The sequence below is a fragment of the Sorghum bicolor genome, chromosome 6 (assembly GCF_000003195.3).
Source record: "Sorghum bicolor cultivar BTx623 chromosome 6, Sorghum_bicolor_NCBIv3, whole genome shotgun sequence".
Lineage (NCBI taxonomy): Eukaryota > Viridiplantae > Streptophyta > Magnoliopsida > Poales > Poaceae > Sorghum > Sorghum bicolor.
This window is the reverse complement of record NC_012875.2, coordinates 56,890,261-56,911,531: the sequence shown is the minus strand read 5'-3', so window position 1 is coordinate 56,911,531 and position 21,271 is coordinate 56,890,261. Positions and strand designations below refer to the sequence as shown.

Below are 21,271 nucleotides of genomic sequence, written 5' to 3'. Positions count from 1 at the left end.
CACACCTTCCCAACCGTTTGACTATTTGCAAACCCCGGTGGGATCTCCATATAAACTTCTTCTTGCAGGTCACCATGAAGAAATGCATTCTTCACATCCATCTGATGTAGAGGCCAACCAAAGTTTACAGCACAGGAGATTAAGGTCCTCACAGTACCCATCTTAGCCACAGGAGCAAAGGTCTCATCATAGTCAATGCCATATGTTTGACTATATCCTTTTGCAACCAATCTTGCCTTGTACCTATCCACCTCTCCTTTGGGGTTTTGCTTCACAGTGAAGACCCACTTACACCCCACTGCTCTCTTCCCTTTTGGAAGTGGGACCAATTCCCATGTCTTGTTCTTTTGAAGAGCATGCATCTCTTCTTCCATTGCAGCCTTCCACTTAGGGTCCTGTTTTGCACACTTCCAGTCCCTTGGAATAGGCACTATTTGTAAAGATGCAATAAATGCTCTATATGCAGGTGAAAGACAAGAGTATGAGAGGAAATTAGCAATGTCATGATCTGTAGTAGGATGCTCAAATCCATAGCGAACGGGAGGTTTTCCAAAATTAGATCTAGTATCTCTACGTTGTGCCAGAGGTAACTCTACATGCTCAAGAGTAGGAGATACATTACCACTTGACCCAGATTGGGTCGAGGAGCTCAATGGAGAAAGGTCCGAGGAGAGATTTGGGACTGGTAAAACAGGCTGTTGTGGCTGTGGTGTACCAACTTGCTCCCCCTGACTCCTGAATCGCCTCCTTTGGTACACTATTGGCTCCTTCTCAATTGTTTGCTCCCCCTGACTCCTGAACCGCCTCCTTTGGTACACAATTGGCTTCTTTGAAATTGTTTCCCTATTCTCCACTAAACATGGGTCCGTCCCATCAATCATCTCTTCACCCCCTTCAACCATCACCTCCTCACTCTCACCATCAATCATCTCTCCATTCTCATGGCTACCACTCCTCATATCCACAACATTATCCTGATCCACCACCTCCTCTTGAACTTTAGACACATCCATTGGACATGGGATAGCACCACCAACAATTACTTTCTTTTGAGCAGCAGCTCCTTCATTCTCCCCCTCTCTACTGTCACTCTCAGTGACTGAAGAAAATTCTTCCAACAACGGATCAAGATCCCATGGTTTTGTGTAGTATGGCTCAAACTCACGAAATGTCACATCCATACTCACAAACAATTTCTTTCCAATAGGGTCCCAACACTTGTAACCCTTCTGTGTAGATGAATATCCAACAAAAACACACTTTACCGCCCGTGGATCTAACTTGCCAACTGAAGGTCTATGGTCCCTAACAAAGCAAACACAACCAAATATCTTGGGTGGTACCTTGAATTCTCTTTGTCCTAATAAAAGTTCAGCTGGAGATTTCATGCCAAGAATCCTAGATGGCATACGATTAATTAAATATGCTGCTGTCAGCACCGCCTCACTCCAGAGATACTTCGGCACATTCATTTGAAACATCAGTGACCTTGCTACCTCCAACAAATGTCTATTCTTCCTTTCAGCCACACCATTTTGTGATGGAGTATTAGGACACGTGGTTTGATGAATAATGCCATGACTCGATAGGTATGCCACAAAATCATTATTCATATACTCCTTTCCATTATCAGTGCGGATAATTCTAATCTTGGCATTAAATTGATTGACAACCAGGTTATGGAAGTCTTGGAAACATCGGAGAACTTCATGCTTACCCCTAAGCATGTAGATCCACGTCATATGAGTATGGCAGTCAATAAAAGTGACAAACCACTTAAACCCACTCAAAGATGTAACCGAGCAGGGACCCCAAACATCAGAGTGTATCATCATAAAAGGTTCACAACTACGAAGACCAATACTAGGATAGGTTGACCTTGTATGCTTCCCAAGTACACATGCATCACACACAAGTTTGTTTCTATCCACATCCTCAAACGCAGCAGGATATAATTTATTCAAGCTTTCAAAAGGCATGTGTCCTAACCGACAATGAAGCAAGTAGATATCCCTCTCCTGTGCTCCAACAGCTACCGCCAATGCTGATTCCTCCTGGTTGATAACCCACAACCCATTATGCCTAACTCCAGTCCCAATCACTCTCCCCGTCCTCTTCTCCTGAAAAATACAAAGGTTTTCGTCAAATATAACAATGCACTTGAATTGATCAACTAGTGAACTAACAGAGATGAGGTTGACTGGGAAGGAAGGAACACGCAAGACAGATGATAAGTAAAGGGATGGAGTACACTCTACAGATCCTACACCATGAATGGGTTGAGATGTACCATCACCAGTTTGAATAGTTTCAGAGTAGGAGTGTGGAGTATAAGTTTTAAAAGAACTAGATATGCCTGTGACATGCTTGGAAGCTCCTGAATCAATAACCCATTCTATGTTATGCCTATATGTGGATGCAAGTGCCTGTGCCTGAGTACCTTTGCCCAAGTGGGCATAGTTGGCAAAGTTACCAAAGTGACTGGTAGTGGCAATCATAGGACCATCTGAAGTAGTTTTGGAACATTCAGATCCTTTCATCTTCTGCCATTGTTCCCACTGCTTGACCTGCTCCCCGGTCAACGTGACAGATGGAACATCACCTGTGGTAATAGTAGTGACCTGAGAAGCACTCTCCGAGGTAGCGACATTGGCTTGAGGACCACCACGGCCCCTGCCACGACTCCCTGCACGACCTCCTCCACGGCCACCACGACCACCTCCTTGATCGCCACGTCCACCACTACGACCTCCACGAGTACCACTTCTTCCACCATAGTTTTTAGGAAGAGGACAATTATAACTCAAGTGCCCCTTTTCTCCACAGTTGAAGCACTCCCTCTCAGCCATTGTGGTGTAAGCCAACTTCACAGGATTGCTACTACTCATCATCCGAAGCCTACTCTCTTCGATAACCATGGCTGACACAGCCTCCTCCATGGTAGGTAGGCTATCCTGATGACAAAAAGCAGCCCTCCTGCTCTCAAACTCAGGATCCAAGTTTCTCAGGAAATGAGTCACCTTTCTGTCCTCTACCCACTTTTGAACGTCTTGGATATCCTGTGGATCCCTCATACTAAGTGGAGCATAGTGGTCCAACTCCCCCCATAAATACTGCAACTCACTGGCATATTGCTCCACTGATCGTCCTGCTTGTTTCACTGCATCCGCCTTATCTGAATCTCCATCATCACCATCACATTCCCTCGCCTAGAGTACATATTACTCAGCGTCTTCCATATCTGTGCTGCAGTGGGCATCGCTTCCACCATCTTACTCACAGATGGTGACATAGATGCCAATAGCCATGCCACTATGGTAGAGTTTGTTGTATGCCAAACTCTCCACTCAGAGCTAAGCTTGTTAGCCGGCTCAACACATTCCTCCGCCAAATAGTGCTCTACTCCTTTTCCACCTAGGAGCACTTGCACTCTTCTAGACCAGCTCAAATAATTCTTGCTTCCCTCTAATTTCACATCATTTGGCACTAGTTCCAGCTTCAACTCAGGTGGTCTGGAACCAATTATGCCCATCTCCAGAAGCTCCAGAATCATAGACCTCATCTCACTTTTCATCTCACCCTTAGTAATTAGGGGGTCACTTCCACTCTTGTCACCACTCTGAGCCTTATTCGCCTCATCCTCTGCTTTCTTCTTTGCTTCCCCATCTGGATCCATCTTCCTCACCTCAAGTGCAGCACTTCACCAAATTTCTACCCAATTACAACTCCAAATCAGTAGCCCGCACAGCTGGTACAAGGGAGTAACACAGCAGCAGCAGGAAGCAAATCAATTTCTTCTCCCTCACTCATGCACAGCAGCAGGGCGTCAGCACTACAGCAGCCGAGCAGCACACACACCACTGCAGCACACGCACCAGCACCTCCTTCCTCTGCTGAGCAGCACACGCACCAGCACCTCCTTCCTCTGCTGAGCAGCAGTACACGCACGCACCAGCACCTCCTTCCTCTGCTGAGCAGCACACGCACCAGCACCTAATTCCTCTCTCACCTCCTTCCTCTCTGCCCCTCCTTTCCCTCTCCTCACCAAGAGAAGCAGCACTCAGGCACGAGACCAGCAGGCAGCAAATCCACTTGGCTAGCAACACAGGCACGCAGCACGCCTGCTCCTCGAGCCACAGCACTCGCGCAACCACCCCTGGGCCCCCGCGAGCCAAACCCTGGACCAGCGCAGCCGCTCGCCTCATGCTCCGTCTGCCTGCACCAGCACTCGCGCGGAGTCGGGCCACCGCCCGTGCTTGCGCTCGCCGCACAGCCTCGCGCCCGCTGTGCCCACACACACGAGCCTTGCGCCTGCTCGCGCGTCTCTCCGCGACACCAGTGGCTCGCAGGCTCTCGCCTTTGCCGGTGCTCACCATGACGCGTCGCCGCCGCCGCCGCCGCCGAAGGTAACCCTAACCAAGGCTCTGGATACCATATTGAGGAAATTGGAGAAGGTTCTGACTGGCTCATCCCAGCACAGTGTCATTCTATTCTTATCCTCTAAATATTACATAAAGGCCCTCTTACAAACTACTATTTACACCAACAGAACTAAACAAGGCCTAGGCGATCGAATTTTACCTGAGGACGATCTCGACCGCGTGCACAAGGAGAACCTGACTGAGATGGTGCCGGTGCGTTGTGACTTAGCAGTGTGTGAGAGCGAAGAAGCCAAAGAGCAGATGTGTGGACGCCGGGCGAGCCGGAAGCTATTATATATAGAGCTTTGAGCAGCACTACACTTAGGTCGCTAATCTCGCGCCCCAAGTTCCCAACGGATCATCAAACCAAACCGATTAATCTAGACATTAATTTAGTGGTGCCGATCGAGGTCATGGAGCATCCCATCCAAACCGGCGCAAGTCCGTGCGGCAGCGGCCACTACAGCTAGATCGATGCACAGCAAGTGAACGTGTGACAGATGCCATGGCGCGAAATAACGGACGCCCCGCGTAGCATATGAGCGCCAACTTTAAAGCACCGGCCGCTTGCTTATTTTACAGGCAGCGTGCGCCTTTAATTTGGGATTGGAGCCAGTCAAGGTCAGCGATTGCAGAGGAGTGCACAGCACTCTGCAACGAGACAGGCAGCAAGCAGCGAGTTACCGTTGGGAAGGGAACGAGCCCGCAACGTGAACAACAAGCTTTCCTTCCTTCTCTGCTCTCCTGCATCGTGGCGCCCAGCTCTTTCTCTCCCAATTCCAGGAACAGAGGGCCAGCGTTACAACTGCCCTGACTCATTTCCTATCCGTGGCACAAATAAATTACCAGTGGATCTGAACCTATTCAAAGTTCATCAGTCTGTCCATGTCCTTCTGCACTTTATGTGTGTGTGTATGTGTTTTCTTTTTCTGTATTTCCTTTATCACAGGAAATCCATCTGCACAACATGAATAACGGATACTCCTACTCCTTAGTCCGGCCAGACGAAGTTTGGCGTAGCACTAGCACTGATGATGCCTTGGACTCTTGTCTGATGTTGCCCAGGATGAATGAACAAAGGCCTGACGAGTTGGTTCCAATTCTAATCTGTGAATGAGACACAAGCTTACTATTGGAAACTGAATCTAACATGTGCATTCTTTTCTCTTCTCTTCTGTTTTTTTTTAAATGAGGGAATAATTTACAAAAAATATAGTTCAAAAACCTCAAGCAGGTCGGGGAAAATTTGTATAAGTATAAAATTTGTCAAAAGTAACCACCGGTTTTCAAAGGTACCCAACATGTGCATTTGCTTTGGTTGATAAACCTTTGTCTGTGCTGATTAATATGTAAATCGCAAGAAATTGCATCGTTCAAACATATTTTAAGATAGATAAACAGTTTGAGAATATTAGATAGTTGTAGTTTCTTGCCTTCCTTTCGCCAAAATCAGCAACATCGAACATGAATAGTAGATATTATTATCTGAAGAATTCCAAAAATGCATTCAAAATATCAGCATGAAACCAATGAAATGTCAAGTTCTACTGAGAATCTTCATAGCTGATACTAGCGGATCTGATATCTGCGGTCTGACGGAAAAGTAGAGATGCAATTTATCTCAAACGACAGTAGATCAGGAGATGCCCCCTTCCGTAACTCTACATCATGCTCGAATTTTCGAGGATGAACAAAATTTAAATATTATCGTCTCCAAGTTTCCCTGGATACTCCAACATAGTTTCAGCCTGCCATCCAGCAAAGAAATTTCAGAAGCCATATCTGCTGAAGATGATTGTGGTCTTGACAAGACTTCTGGGCTTAATTCCTGTTATAATTTTTACCAACAAGAAAGAGCTTGATAAATATTTCTGCAAGGAAGAATGAAATTTACAGTGTACTACTGCATCACAAAAGAGGACTTGAGCAAAGCACAACATTCACCTCATAAGCAACCAGGATGAGTGTCTACAAGTGCCTGTGAGAGCATGCAGCTTCTCTCTTGAATTAGATGAGAGCAATTGAAGGAGCACTTGGTCGACTACTGCTTGATATGGCACTGACCGGACCAGCCAGTTAACAGGTAGATCATAGAGAGAGGACCCACTTTGGAGCATCTGAAGAAGTTGCTCCAGGCAATGTAGCAGCAGTTTAGTTTCATGTCGGCTACTGCAATGCTAGAAAATTCCATGAATAAAGAAAATCTTTGTGCCAAGTGGCAATATATCCTCTGTTGCTGCAATGCCATGATTCCAAGGAGATGATCTGGAGAACCAAGTGTTTATTAGCAGACTGCAGACTTCAACATTACCAGCCTTCAATATTTGTAACTGAATATGGAAGATTGACAAAATGACAATAGAGAAGCTCGTACTTTTGTTGCTTGTTGGTTGTCGCAAGCAACAGTTGGGCAAATCTTGCACTTGCGCAGTTTAGTAGCTTAGGGTTCATGATAGCTTATCCAAAAAGGAAATATTCCTGTGATATGGAAAACTTAACGAGTTAAAACAGTTACTCACTGTAAAAGTCAGAAAAAAAATACTTGGCATCAAGATTCACTGCACTGAAGAAGAAAATAACAAACTCATGAAGGGGGAACGCAAAATATATGGAAACAAGTATTATTATAGCTCAAAACCCAAAATCTAAATGACATATCTAGTGGAAGAACCAAACAGTTCAAAAATCATGTGGCAGCGCTGTTTGGGCTGCTGCTGAAACAAAGTCTTCTCATCTACAGTACTTGGAAAGAAGGAAGTAGCAGCAAGCAGCTGCAGCGGCTGCACAAATAGCATGGAGCACATGTATGTAGTACACATAAATTTAAGTATAGCTGCAATAATTCAGTTTGAAATTCATCCTAGATTTCAAGATTTCAAACTGAATTTTTGCGGCTACACTTAACTTTAAGTGTACTACATACATGATTTTTTGAAATATTGCACATTGATATTTTAGTTAAAGAGGGCGCCATATAATCTTCCTTTGGTTTATTGCAGATCTTGTGTGTAGAGAGCAGTTGGTGAGAGAGCAAGACATACTTGGTGGTAGGCAGATCCTGTGGTTGTTTGGTCACGCTATGTAAACTCAGTAGCGGTAGGTTGGCAGTTTGGTCGGTGGCTGTCTCTAGCTTGCCTCACCTGCTCCCTGGCGTTGCACCTATCAAGTCTGTCTTCGAACTTCTAACCCACTTAATGAAATACATGCTGTCAAGCATGTTTGCGAAAAAAGAGGAAAACATACTTCAAGAATAATTATATACTTGGGCACTTGGAATAGATGAAGTCGCATGTACTGAACAATACTTTACTTGGTGGGTGTTGCAATAACAGAATTATCCTGAATTACAACAATGTTTGTTAACATATATAATCTGGCCGCATGAAGCTTCAAACTAAAATAATCTACAATAAGTGAAGCAAATAATAACTTATGAGACAGCTGCCAGTAGTGTTTACCTGACATAAAGATAAAGAAGATAACTAACAGTGATAAAAGGACTTGCGAATCCACCACAACTACTGAATATCTGCAGATGTGCACTCATTTTTAGTAATCTGTTACCAAGACAGTGTATATGTAACCTTATTGTTTCTGTTAGTTTATAGAAGTACGAAATAAATATTTTAATGAAAACTGAAAGAGCAACCTTGCCTTTTTTGAGAAGGAAAGCACTTAAGTCAGCACTTAGAATCATGTATAGATACAGTGAGAATCCGGAGGTTAGAAGAATGTACAAATTGAGAAAGAACCCTGCACAATAGGTGAAAACAAGTGGGTTATTTTGAAGGAAACCATGATTTCAGTCAAATAAACAAAAGGAGAATGACTGAATTTTATGGGATTAACGAATGCAAGTGAAAGTGGTGGGTAGGAAGTTCCACCTCTTTGTTGCCTTGGCTTAGTCAGGCGTAGACAACTGGAATGATTCCAATCAACTTGCGGCACTGCCTTCTTAGCTCCTCGCTGTGGCTATAGCGGACATTCAATTCTCGCAGTGAACTTAGAAGGTCATTCACCTTGGGCAGTGATCGAATGGCTGGGCAGTTGCTTATCACTAATTTTTGCAGTGAACTTGGGAGGCAGTCCTTGGGCAGAGACCGGATGGCTGGGCATCTCTTCATCTCTAATTTTTGCAGTGAAGTTGGGAGGCAGTCCTTATGTAGAATCTGGATGGCTGGACAATCGTCTATCTCCAACTCTTGCAGTGAACTTGGGAGGCCATCCTTGGGCAGCGATCGGATGGCTGGACATTTGTATATGTTTAATCTCTTGAGGTTGGGGAGTCCATGAAGCCCAGCAGGGAGGCACTGCAGCTTGTCACAGTCCCAAAATCTGATTTCCTCGAGAGAGGTGAGGAGCTGAAGGGCGTCCTCTTGCTCTTTTGTGAAGCGCTCTACCTTTTTGTCTGACCAAAATCTCAAATCGGCGAGAGTGGAAGAGAGCAAGGTACAGACGGACGCAGCAAGGACGCCTGCGACGTCATCCGTCACAAGCTCCTGCAGTTTGGAGGAAGAGGATGGGAAGAACTCTTGTTCGTAGGGACCAGCCCAGAAATTGGGGGTTTCACGGACGATTAATTTGGTGAGACGACCTTGGGCGAGGAGATGCCGCAGTCCCTCGCCTCTTAAATCCCCACATCCCCATATGGTTAAATCTGTGAGAGAGGCGAGGTTTGAGAGAGGCAACAGCGTCGCCATGCCCCCCGCGCCGAAAAGAGAGAGGCGTTCCAGGGAGGTTGGGAATGGGGGACACGAAGAAGAAGAGGAGGGTGACGAATAGGAGGATAGGAACTTGGGGCAATAGCCTATCGACAACGATCGAAGGGATCGCAGAGATTGGAGCCCTTGTCCTCCACTAGTTGGTCCTGATTCTCTGTTGTGGTCGATTGAATTGGAGCAGAGGCTCAGCTCTTGGCAGTAGGTGATATCGAGCTGCTGTAGTTGGGAAGGCAAGAGCAGCAGCCCTTCTTCTGCTGATGATGCTCCTATTTCCTCCTCTCCTCCTGTGCCATTCTGCTGCTCGATTTCCACATTGCCGTCCACTCTGTTATCTGGAGAAGTTGGCGTGGGTGTTTCTATTGCCTGCTTCTCCACTACAGCTAGCCCTGTAATCTTCTTACATGACCACATCTTCAGTTTAGAGAGCTTGGGGAAACAAGTCAGTAGCTGTGTCAATTCCTTTCCACTAGCACCCCACCCTCTGACGGTTATGCATTCAACTGGAGATTGAGATTCGGTATGGCTCTCACCTTCGACCGACGGGAAGACAATTCTTGAACCACCAGATAGCTCGATGGTTTTTAGGGATGATAGCTTTCGGAAATGATGCAGTGGGAGAGGAGGGCATCTCTGCACCTTCAACTCTTTTAGTTCAGTTAGATTATCAAAGGCCAATAACTTCCATAACCGAGCATGCTTCATCTTAATTTTCAAGCTATATCCAGATCTGTAATTCTCTTCACAAACAAGTTCCTTAATGCCTGAACCAACATCTTTTATCTTAGCTGAGCATGGAGCCCTAGTCCAAGGAATAGGAGGAAAGGACAGCAGTTTTGGACAGTCTTCAATTTTGACCTCCCGTAGTCTAGGAAACCAATTTATCTTTGCCTCTTTCTGTCGCTGGCAACAAATAGAATGGGAAAATGACAACTCTGTGAGTTCAAAGCAACATGTGATGATGAGCACTTCCAGGTGAGAGAATAAATTACAAGGGTCACTTTCAGCCCATCTCTTCAGTCTTGGCAGCTTATTGAATTCTAGCCTTCTCAAATTTCTAAACCTATTGTGAGGTAAGCAACCCAAATGCTCCTCACCATGCCCATTGACCATGCCCAGTTCTCCAAGTGGTGGAAAATTTTCCCAAGATACATCATCCAGATGAAGAGATTCCAGATTTTTAACAGAGAGGTTTTCACCTAGCCATTTTGGGCAATTAGTGCCTCCATGCCCCTTAATGCATATGCCTTGAAGATTGACATGTGGTTTCATAACTTCCAGAATATTTGATTCATGTGTTGGATCCTTGCCGAGCCTGTTGACAGCCCATTCTAATGATAGCTTGCGTAAACGACTTTTGTGTATCAGTTTTGCCTCACTTCCTTCCTTCATTGTTTGTGTCCTTTCCAGATTACCAATGGCAAGTGAACCTCCAAGTTCTGATAGTTGCTCTAACTGACTCAGTTCAAAGCCCTTACCTTCTTTTCCAACTTCAAAGCTTCTTAGTTCCTGTAATAATTTTAGTTTCCCCACCTCAACTATGTTAGAGTGAAGCTGAACCTTGTCTTTTGGCACAAGAAAGTGACGCAATTTTACAAGGTTGTTTATATATCTTACGGAACCAGAGCAATGTTCCCACTCCTGCAGATCAATGACTTCTAAATGATAAAGTCTAGACAGAGCACTCAGCAAGCATATGTCCTCCATGTACTTGGACTTGATCCTTAGGTACCGAAGATGGACAAGTTTTGAAAAGTTATTCAGAACATCCTCCACAATATATGATGCTTCGGACAGATAAATAGCGCGAAGGGCATTAGCATTTCTAAATAAATGACCAAAAATCATGGCAAAGCTTCCATGGTGGCTCCCAAAAAGCATCAATGTACGTAGGTTTTCAGTATTCAGTCTTTTGTCCAGTTCCCTTAGTTCCTTTTTGAAGTTGTCAAAATTCTCTTTGTTCTCAACTTCTTTGTCATCTATGATGATGGACAAGTGGCGAACTGAAGTTAGGATTTGTATGGACCTGACTTTGGAGCTGGGTATTGTAATGCATTCATATGATGAAACTTTCACTGCTAAATCATGCAGTAGGTCATGTAGGACATAATAAGAAGTACCATCGTCTTTCTCATTCTTTATAAAAAATCCATTGTTAAGCAAGTCAATCAGATAGCTCAGCCCAACATCTTCAGTTCTCTTGTTCTGACTAGATGTGTGTAAAATATCTAGTCCCATCCACAAGTGAATTAGCTCATCACTACCAAATTCATAATCTTCAGGAAACAAAGAACAGTATGAAAAACATCGTTGCAGATGGAAAGGAAGATAATCATAGCTAAGTTTTAGAGCCGGCATAATGTCATTCTCATTGGTCTGTAGTTCCCATTCTTTGCTTTCTAGAACTCTTGTCCAATGGTCCAAAGTAAGTTGGTTTCTTAGTACTCTACCCACGGTTTTGGCTCCAAGAGGGAAACCCTTCAAATTGCTCATTATTTTCTCCCCAACATCATGCAATTCAGGATGATCTTCCCATGCCCCCTGTTGACCAAACACACATGCTTCAAAGAAATGCATAAAATCTGTGGCTTCTAGACGATCCATTTTTATTGGACAATCAATTGTCTTAACCATATCTGCCACTTCTGGAATTCGGGTTGTCACTATAACCATGTTACCATTTTGTCCCCCTCTTCCAAATGGTGCTAGCAGTTTTTTCCACTCATCTTCATGACATGTCCACATGTCATCTAGAACAAGTAAAAACCGTTTAGCTTTCAATCTTTGTTCAATTCGCTCTTGATCACTACCATTTTTGTTTTCACCATCAACTTCAGGAATTATTTTCACTGCTTCCTGTGCCAACCTACTAGCATTGAAATTGAGGGAGACACATAACCAAATTGTGACCTCGAAATAGTCCTTCACTTCTTTATATATGTGCTGTGTGAAAGTTGTCTTCCCAATACCCCCCGGACCAACAATTGGAAGCACCACTAGGCCATCTGAAAAATATTCTCCATGCTTAATGCCATCTATAATGATCTTTTTCTGATTATCCCTCCCATACAACTTAGGTTCTATAATGTCCGGAGTGGTCTTCGGACGGTCCATTGCACTGTTTTGGGTTGTGGTACGGTTGGAGCCTAATTGCTCGAGCTTAAGAATAGCAGAACCCAACAGCTCCATATCAAGAATGGTGGAGACCTTGGCAGATACAGGCCTTAGCTTCTCTACAATGTCTTTCATCTTACTGGATATCTCCACCCTGTCAAACTTCAACTTTGGTATCTGCACAACACGTTTTCCCTCCTGACTTTGAATCTTGGATGGACAAGCACAACAGAACCTTGCCCATCCATTTCCTGCTTGTTGGAGGCCTCCAGCATGTCAGAGTGAGCATTATAACGGACACATGGAAATCAGCAGCATGGGTGGAGTTTACCTATAGTATGCGCAGCCCGGCGAGCGCTCAAAGCCACCTTTGACATGCACCCGCCATTCTCGTCGCTCTGGATGTTGGGTGAATTTGGTGTGGAGCCGATGGCGGCATGCCTGCCACAGGAACAGATGACAGAGAAGCATCCTTGCTTTGCACCATCTTCATGCTCATCAGGGTCGGGATCGCCACGGCTTGCTTGACGCGAGCCCGAGGAGAGCTTCAGCTTCCTTGCAACAGCTCTGGCAGTGTGGCGAGTGTTTAGGACGAGGTCGCGCACGCAGCCCCCACCGTGGACGTCGGCAGCATGGTAGGTGCCGTCGAGCTCGTCCTGGATGCGAAAGTAGTCAAGCTCGTCGAGCACATCGTCGGCACCATACGCCAGCTGCTGCAGCTTAAGTAGCAGCTCCTTCAGCGCAGAGCTCCGGATCTCCCTTCCCTGTGCGTTGTCGAGCATCCCCTGCGCATAGAGGAGCTCCATCTTGAGGGCGTCCATGTTGGGACCAAGCCCGGCACTGGCCGCCCATGCCTCCAGCAAGCCATCCGTGATGGGGCCTAATGCCTTTCCCAGCACCCAACTTGCCGCGCTGACAGCGACCTCCATCCTCAGGGCTCAGGCGACGGGTGGATCTTTGTGGATGCGGCAAAACGAAGACCAATTAGTTTGCAAATACAACTAGGCAGTAGGCACTGCTGATGCTAGCTACGAATGCCATAAAAACATGCAGACGTGAATCATTGCTGCCCAACCAGGAAGATTAGTTCTACTTTTCAAGAAGAAGAAAGTAAGGTGCACATACAAACGGTCGGAGACTCGTCAGCACGCAGTCGGAGAGCGCAGAGCACACCCCAACGATGCAGAGGATCTGGGAGCTTGCTCAGGGAGAGAATGGAGATGGCAAAGAGCAGATGTGCGAAGGAGCTGATGCGCCAGAGCTGCAAGCCTGCAAGTCAATGGCACGCGCGGCACGCCAACGATCCGATGAGCTAAACAAATCGCTGCGAACGCAGCTGGCAGCACTACGTCATGACATTTGACTGTAATAGACGTGGAGAATTAAGTAGGACACCCGAGCTTGGAATCTCCACCAGCTTCTTATTCTACTCTAATACTCTCATGGACAGCGATGGCAGAGCCGCTGAGGAAGAAGAAGACAGCGACAAGTGGCTTACCATTGGTTCGAGTGGGAACAAGAACCAGGCTTTTCTCCGGGCTACATAACAATCCGGCCCACACTAGTGACCTTCGGCCCAGGCCCAATCAAGAACAGAGCTAGTATTAAAGAAACTCGTCCTCCGACTCCGAGACCTTCCAGGTTCCAATCCGAGAGTCGGCAAACGTGGAGGCCTCCCATTGGATGGCGCCGGATGTGCTTCTCTGTTCTCTCCCAGTCCCAGATTCATCGGCCTGCAGCAGAGCAACGCCCCTCCCTTCCATCTCCGAGCTGCCATGCCGCGCCATGGACAGCGAAACTCCACTGCGTAATCCACTACCGGGACCTTCTGAAGTGATCTCCTTGGCCTGAAACTTGGAGGCGAGCGAGGTGCCATGGTTCTCGTGGTGCTGGGCTGCTCTCCTGCATCGCCGCGCCCCGCCTGCACTCCCAATTCCAGGTACTGGACACAGTGCTGGTTATGACTCGTTTTCTTTGGTGCTGCTTGTCGACTGGGACAGGTTGGGTAGAGGGCTGCTGGTGCTGGGAATGGGGAGGGGGACGGACGGCAAGGTTATATGCTATTAGAATCTCAAGCATATTTGGGTGTTCCGGAATATTGATGCCAAATGAAAATCCCACTTTATTAATGATCCAATCCAACTATGCTGACTAGTACCTAACTCAACAAAGCCATCCTATGTGTGACCATCCTTGTCACTGCTAGCCTGGATAGATGCTGACGAGTTCGTCCACATTACAGAAAAGAGCATGGAACGTTGCAGTAAAACTTACTGGTTTTCTGGATGCCTTTTCACACTGTGTTTGTTTATTTGTCTCGGCTTGGTAGGAGAAGATGCAGCGCCACCAGACAGAAAATCATCAGATGCTCTCTGAATGAGGAAACACTACTGAGCAAACATGGAGTAGTATCCAGGCAGTTAATCTCATGCCTTGCTGCTTCGCTTGTGTTCGTCTCTCCACCTAGTCAGGTACCTATCTGGATGTTCCAGCATCTGGTTAGATCCACCTGTACCATATCAGATATAAACACACAAGCTCTTAGGAGATCACAAAGAGGATTCTCTTTGCATTATGTTTGTAGCTTCAAATATGTATGTACACATACTAAGAGTAAAGATCCATTCTTTTCTCAAAAAGAAACATAATGAAGAGCAAAGATGCACCAGAGTCCCCACTACAACAAGGAAATTGTTTTTTTTAAGAAAAACAAGGAAATTGTTAATTTCAGTACACACTACAATCTACATACAAGGAAATAGTTGGAGTAGAGTACTGATTAAAGTGATATGCCACGATGTCGATGAACTCTTCTTGTTGATCAGGCTATTCCTGCAGAAACTTTTGCCCATCCAGGCTTGTGCCAGATTGCAACAGTGGCAGCCATCGACAATGCTTCAGTTCCTCTGAAATTTGACAACCCTTCAGATGATGGCAGCGCAGGGATGATGATGAGGGGTATGACTGCAAAGAACTTTGATCCAGTTCGCTACTCTGGTAGATGGTTTGAGGTAGCCTCGCTGAAACGTGGATTTGCTGGTCAGGGACAAGAAGACTGTCATTGTACTCAGGTATTGTAATCCCTGAAACCTCAAACAGATTGGCACTGTAGCTCTTGTCCACATGATGCTGCAGTAATATATTATCATCAGTCATGCTGCAGTAATAACAGACTGCTTTAAGATAGGTTATCATATGGATGGTATTTCCAATTTTCCATACCCTTTGCATATAGTCAATAAATGGATGTTGCACCATTTTTCTGGAACCACAGGGAGTGTACTCGTTCGATGAGAAGTCACGCTCAATCCAGGTGGATACATTCTGTGTCCATGGTGGACCTGATGGATACATCACTGGTATTCGGGGGAGGGTGCAATGCCTGTCCGAAGAGGACATGTCAAGTGCTGAGACAGATCTTGAGAGGCAGGAGATGATCCGTGAGAAATGCTTTCTCCGGTTCCCCACGCTGCCATTCATACCCAAGGAGCCCTATGATGTCCTTGCAACTGACTATGACAATTATGCAGTTGTGTCTGGAGCTAAGGATACAAGCTTTATTCAGGTAAGGAACTGAACCATGAACTTCTGAAGGCTCTTTATTTTGCGGTTTTGCCTGTGTTCCTTGAAAAAAAAATAATCTTAACATCAAAATCTCCTAAGAAATGATTATATAGTCAACAGAACTAGGCTTAATTTATTTGTTTTATCTCAAAATAAACTCCATTGTTTTATGAACACTTGAATATTGAAAAGTGTGTGGTGTTGAATGATAATAATATTAAGCAAGTATAGAAAGTATACCTGTGTAATGGTAAACACATCTTATCTGATGCACTCGTAATTTGAAACACCATAAGCACTAAACATCTTTCTGCCATTGATCAGATATACTCAAGAACACCCAACCCCGGGCCAGAATTCATTGAGAAGTACAAGTCCTATGTTGCCAACTTCGGCTATGACCCAAGCAAGATCAAGGACACCCCTCAAGACTGCGAGTACATGTCCTCAGACCAGATTGCCTTGATGATGTCGATGCCCGGGATGAACGAAGCCCTGACGAATCAGTTCCCAGATCTCAAGTTAAAGGCACCAGTTGCACTTAACCCATTCACAAGTGTGTTTGATACCCTGAAGAAGCTGCTTGAACTGTACTTCAAGTAAAACAAGTGTAACATTGTTCAGTAACCAATTGTCCACTTCTCCACTTGGAGCTGCAATGGAATGAAGTTCAGTTTGTTCTGACCGTTTGCTAATCTGAATTCTGCTATATGCTTTATCAGAAGAACATCTAACATTCTCCCAAAAAACATGACGATACTGAACTATTTGAATATCCAGTAACCTTTGGTGGTGTGAGCTAGAAAATTAGAACTCACCATCAGGAAATCAACTTCTGCTGCTGGATCACTTGCATGTGCACCGACATTCAATGTCTCTTTGCCTTGGTAAGCAGAGGGTAGGTGCAGCGCTGTGACGTGAATATCATGAGCCTTCGCAGTGACTTGTTAGAATTCCAGTAAGAGTTGAGAGAATAATAGCTGAAACCAAAGGAGGAAAAGAAGGCGATGAATGTATAAGATTAAGATTTGTATCAGTTAGCTCTTTAAGTAGATTGTTTTTTTTTCTAGTACTATACAAGAGCGCAATATATAGGATTAAGATCTGTTCTTCAGCTACTGGGTTTGTTCTTTTCTGATGTTTTTGTACGCCATTGAAATTGTTTGTACCTGATATGGCATCGAGTTCTAAAACACTATTACTGTACTCTTTATTCTATTTACTCCCTTATTAGTTTTTTTTTTCCTGCCAAAGACCTTCAGTAGTTCATACAGAACAGAGAACACCATGGTTGGCTTCACATGTTCATGGCAGCGACAGAAGGGTTGGGAAACTCGTCTGAGCAACAGATCGCATGAGCAGGTCTAGAGGAATCTAACAATGGCGAATTTATAGCCGGAGAGGCCCTCGCAAGCCCGGCGACTGGCATGAGCACACCTTGCCCATTACCTGCTCGACGAAATGCCCATAAGGATGGGCACGCGCCATGCATCGGCTGCCACCCGCAGCCGGTGCTTGAAGCCAGCACCAGAACGCAGCCTCGTGCGCCCCTCGCCGTCAAACGGCTTGACGGCGCCGCTGCCTTCCCGCGTGCCGGCACGCTCGGTGTCCCGAGGGAGCAGCACATCTGCGCTCGATCGGCCGGCTGAACCACGCGTGCCCACGCTACTACTCCTGGTACTGGAGCCGGGTCGGCACCACCACACGGCACGCGCGCAGCCCGAGCCGGCCCTCCACCATCGGCACCATGGGCCTCCGGACGTGCGGCCCACAAGCGAAGAAAGCATGGGCCTCTACGCTGAAGGCGACGTTCCCTCGCGTTAATTGTGGCTTAGGTTCCGTTCCCCAATTTTCCTGGGGCTGTTGCGCCTGCGGCCGCGCTCCCTCCCTCTCTCTCGTCTTCTACCTCGCGGCGATCCAGATTCCGCAGCAACGGCCCCTCTCGTCTTCTCCCTCGCGGGCTCGATCCCTCCGGATTGGCGCGTAGCGGGTTCAGCGGTAAGGGAGCCATAGTTCGTTTGGATTCATTCGCCGTTTCCATTTATTTGGTGTGAGCGTTCAAATCGAAATTTCTGCCTTGATGGACGCTCCGATCATGGCGATTCACTTTGATGTGTGACGGAGTGGTGATGGCGGTTTATTTCCTATTTTGGTGGTGCACTGATCATGATGTCCCCGTGTTATGTTCGTATACGCATGCGCAGAGTACGAATTAAATATACGCATGCGCAGGGGATCAATCGGCTTGTATGTTGTTACCCTTAATTGATTACCTTTTACTCTCGCATTTTAGACCAGGAAATATATCTATCTCTTTCCTTCTAATCCTTTTGAATTATTTAGCAGCAGCCTCAAAATCTATGACATTTTTAATGCATTAATAGAACAGTGGATTTCAGCCTGTACTGCTGTTTTGCCAAGTCACGCTCTAAACATTGCACTGTTGGTTGTAAATTGTGCCATGTAGCTTCTCAAAATTCTACGCATGTTTTTTTTTTCATTCTGAGGGTGTTTGTTTCACTGCATCACTTCCCGGTTTACAGGAGAGAAACAAGTGCTGATTGACACCAACAGGGTATTCTTACCATTTTCAGATTCAGCTGGTTGAACAAAACTCGTAAAGATGGCATCAGAAGGGAACAAAGATGTACCTAATGAAACTTTGTCTGTGGACCAGTCATCGATTTCTGGTGTAAAGCGCAAGCGTGGCCGCCCAAGGAAATACGAGTATCCTGTATATGAACTACCACAGAAGGTACAGCCCCTCCAGAGCGCCCCACCTCTTCTTCACTGCACACAAGATGGCTCAAGTATGGCCAGCCATACATCAGGTGGCAGTGTTCATGGTAATTGGTCTGCTCAACCTAGAAATTCGGCTAATGTTTCTCTTCAAGGTAATTCTGGCAAGGATAACGTTCTTGGCAAGCATTTTGTTGGCAAGCTGACCAAGAAAGTTCCTGGGTTTTCCCTCATTACGGTAAAAGTGAAGGACAATCAGGTGCTCAAAGGTTGGGTTCCAGATGAAATTAATCTCCGTCCAATAACACCTAAGGATGACCTTGCCCCAGAGCTACCCATGCTTCGACCGAGTCAAGTTCGAAAGCGAGCATCAGCAATTCATATGCAACCTGCTCTTCCTGTGCCAATGCACCTGGAGGATGTTACGCTTGCAAAGCCTCTGCAGATGAGGAGACCTGTTGAGAAAACTATTGCTAAGCATGCTGTGCCTCTTGCTCCTAGGCCTTACATTGGTTCTGGTGTTGTTGCAGCAGTACCTATATCAGTTGCTCCCAGTAATCCTGAAATGAGAACTTTGGCCAGGCAGGATGCTGAACTTGTGATCCCACAATCATCAGTTGCTGCGGTGCCAATTAAATCTGTTTGTCCTGTCTCGGTACCATGCAAGCAACCGGCTAATCAAAAAGAGTTTACTGGAAAGAAGTCTGTTGATGAGGTTCAGAAAGATTCAGAACCTCCAAATGTGACCAAGGAATCACCAGGTATGCTTTGCTGGATTGGTGCCCTGTTGTGTTTCAGATCATTGACTTGAATTCTAGAAACTGTTTTGTCCCGCAGACTGCATTTCCCATCTGATTTTTCAATCCCATAAGTCTTATGGCTGCCATATTAATGCTTGTAAATTTGTTCTTTTGTAGTGAAAGCTGAGAAACCAAACATTGCTCTTGTGGATGTAGTGGTCAAGGATTCTCCAGGTCAAAACTAGTTTATGTGCTACCTTTTATATAAAGTAAACTGAAAATTGTCTCTGGGTTGAAAGAGACTTCAACTCTTCAACTAATTTGGCCTGATCTCCTTACCTTGATTGGTTCCTACAGGGGAAAGGCAACAGCTTAATGATCAAGTAACAGATGTGATTAGGGAATCTTCTGGTAAGATCTAGAATTCTATGCTTGAAGTATAACTCGCATAATGCATGTAGTCTAAGTGCTCTTTCTCCTGGCAGGTCAAACTCAGAATGTTGATGTGACAATGTCTGATGAGATCAAGATAGCATCAGGTACAATATAATTTTATACTCCTGATTTCCAATTCCATATTATTTTATTAAAACTTAAAAGTGACCACTAAGTGGGGGATTTCTTCAGGCGCCAGAGATCAGCCAAATTCTGCAAATAGTGAACAGCAGAGTTCTAAGGAAGCATCAGGTGATATATGATCCCAATATTTCACACGCTTAAAAAACTGGCCATGATCTTATACCGTGGGTATGAAAATTTAGACATCACAGAACAATCTGAGCAGCTGAAGACAGAGACCGATGTCAATAAAGGAGTCGATGCCTCAAAGTCAAATGCCTCAGGTAAAAACCAAAATGAGGCCTACACCTCTCCTTTTAATGTGTCTAGTGGCATCAGAATCTTGATTTTATGATAAAGTATTGCGATGGCTGAATTCTTTTGTGTTGATCAAATCAAAGGGAATGTAATGATTTGATTATACCCTTTTATCTGCACAAACTAAAAAGATGTACTAAATGTAGGAATTTGTAATTTTGTTGAACTGCGTTCAAGATGTCTAGTTCTCTTGTGTACTCTCCTCTCTTAATGAATATGATAGTGCAACTCTCATGCATTCGATAAAAAGAATATATAACTCTTTATCCTACACTCATGAATATGATCTGCCATGCATGACTAGACTGGGTGGCCGTTGGCTCATCCTAACCTACCTTGTGCCTATGGCTGAAGCTTTTAGTACAAGCAGCTTAGCATATAAATATGTCACCTCCTAGGGAGACTTCTTTTTTACTGCAAGAGCTAACAAACTACTGCGGTGCTTAAATTTGTATAATTCCAGATGACATTCAGCCTGCGCATGATGAACAAGAAATGAAGGTTGGCGGTAAATGAAAGTAGAGATCAAGATTCAATGAACACAACACAGATCCTGATGTTTAGTGAAAGTTTGCTGCCTGTAATGTTTCTGTCAGGCTTATTGGGATGTATAGCTCGAGTTTTTGTGAATGGACCAATGCTTTAGGTGCAGACTCCTACCTTTACATTTTAGTTTTATTCCCCTGCAAGTATAGGTGAGAGATTAAGTAGAGATACAGAAACCCCAAAAATATCACCTAGGACATCAGTTATAGCACCAGATAGAATTGTAAACCAGAAAAAAAAAGGGGAGAAAGAAACATTATTTGATGTACTTTCATTTTTAGGAAGATGACATGACTTAAAGTTATTTTGAACTCCTGGTCTTGTAATATGGCTTTTTGACATTTGATAAGCTCTGATTCACAGGCATATGGAAATTTGATGTTATACAGGAAAATTTGCATGATAATATGTTATGTCCCTCTTGTCTGTTGTTAATTTCCCCCCCAAAAAAAAGAAGTATCTTCAACAGATTTTGCCCCCGTATTTTGTAACTAAATTTACTATCCTTTTTAGCTGTGTCGTTGCCTTGCTGTTCCGGAAACGAAAACTCATA

General features: G+C 45.0%; 3 protein-coding genes across 11 annotated transcripts; 2 read left to right on the top strand and 1 right to left on the bottom strand.

The window, feature by feature from the left end:
- On the bottom strand, positions 5,851-13,868 carry LOC8066820 (putative disease resistance protein RGA1). 6 transcript variants are annotated; one of them, XM_021463741.1, is made up of 10 exons: positions 13,752-13,868; positions 13,379-13,522; positions 12,585-13,208; positions 8,306-12,504; positions 8,076-8,174; positions 7,880-7,950; positions 7,463-7,760; positions 6,796-6,899; positions 6,366-6,686; positions 5,851-6,249 (listed from the first exon to the last, which is right to left on the bottom strand). In XM_021463741.1, exons 3-4 carry the CDS (start codon positions 13,180-13,182, stop codon positions 8,327-8,329), a joined length of 4,776 nt encoding a protein of 1,591 aa, XP_021319416.1. In that variant the 5' UTR covers positions 13,183-13,208; positions 13,379-13,522; positions 13,752-13,868; the 3' UTR covers positions 5,851-6,249; positions 6,366-6,686; positions 6,796-6,899; positions 7,463-7,760; positions 7,880-7,950; positions 8,076-8,174; positions 8,306-8,326. The 6 variants fall into 6 exon arrangements, with proteins under 6 accessions (XP_021319416.1, XP_021319418.1, XP_021319419.1 ...); XM_021463743.1 differs by having other exon boundaries at positions 7,463-7,589; positions 7,665-7,760; positions 13,379-13,762; XM_021463744.1 differs by having other exon boundaries at positions 7,463-7,589; positions 7,684-7,760; positions 13,379-13,762.
- LOC110436533 (chloroplastic lipocalin) lies at positions 13,885-16,512 on the top strand. Of its 2 annotated transcripts, none has more exons than XM_021463751.1 (5): positions 13,885-14,192; positions 14,583-14,724; positions 15,079-15,324; positions 15,528-15,818; positions 16,142-16,512. In XM_021463751.1, the coding sequence occupies exons 1-5, from the start codon at positions 14,128-14,130 to the stop codon at positions 16,418-16,420; spliced, it is 1,023 nt and encodes a 340-aa protein (XP_021319426.1). In that variant the 5' UTR covers positions 13,885-14,127; the 3' UTR covers positions 16,421-16,512. The 2 variants fall into 2 exon arrangements, with proteins under 2 accessions (XP_021319426.1, XP_021319427.1); XM_021463752.1 differs by having other exon boundaries at positions 13,951-14,192; positions 14,589-14,724.
- On the top strand, positions 17,655-21,124 carry LOC110436532. 3 transcript variants are annotated; one of them, XM_021463748.1, is made up of 8 exons: positions 17,655-17,815; positions 18,361-19,317; positions 19,474-19,530; positions 19,654-19,707; positions 19,782-19,835; positions 19,924-19,983; positions 20,058-20,138; positions 20,636-21,124. In XM_021463748.1, the coding sequence occupies exons 2-8, from the start codon at positions 18,441-18,443 to the stop codon at positions 20,686-20,688; spliced, it is 1,236 nt and encodes a 411-aa protein (XP_021319423.1). In that variant the 5' UTR covers positions 17,655-17,815; positions 18,361-18,440; the 3' UTR covers positions 20,689-21,124. The 3 variants fall into 3 exon arrangements, with proteins under 3 accessions (XP_021319423.1, XP_021319424.1, XP_021319425.1); XM_021463749.1 differs by having other exon boundaries at positions 18,412-19,317; positions 20,636-21,084; XM_021463750.1 differs by having other exon boundaries at positions 18,392-19,317; positions 20,636-21,084.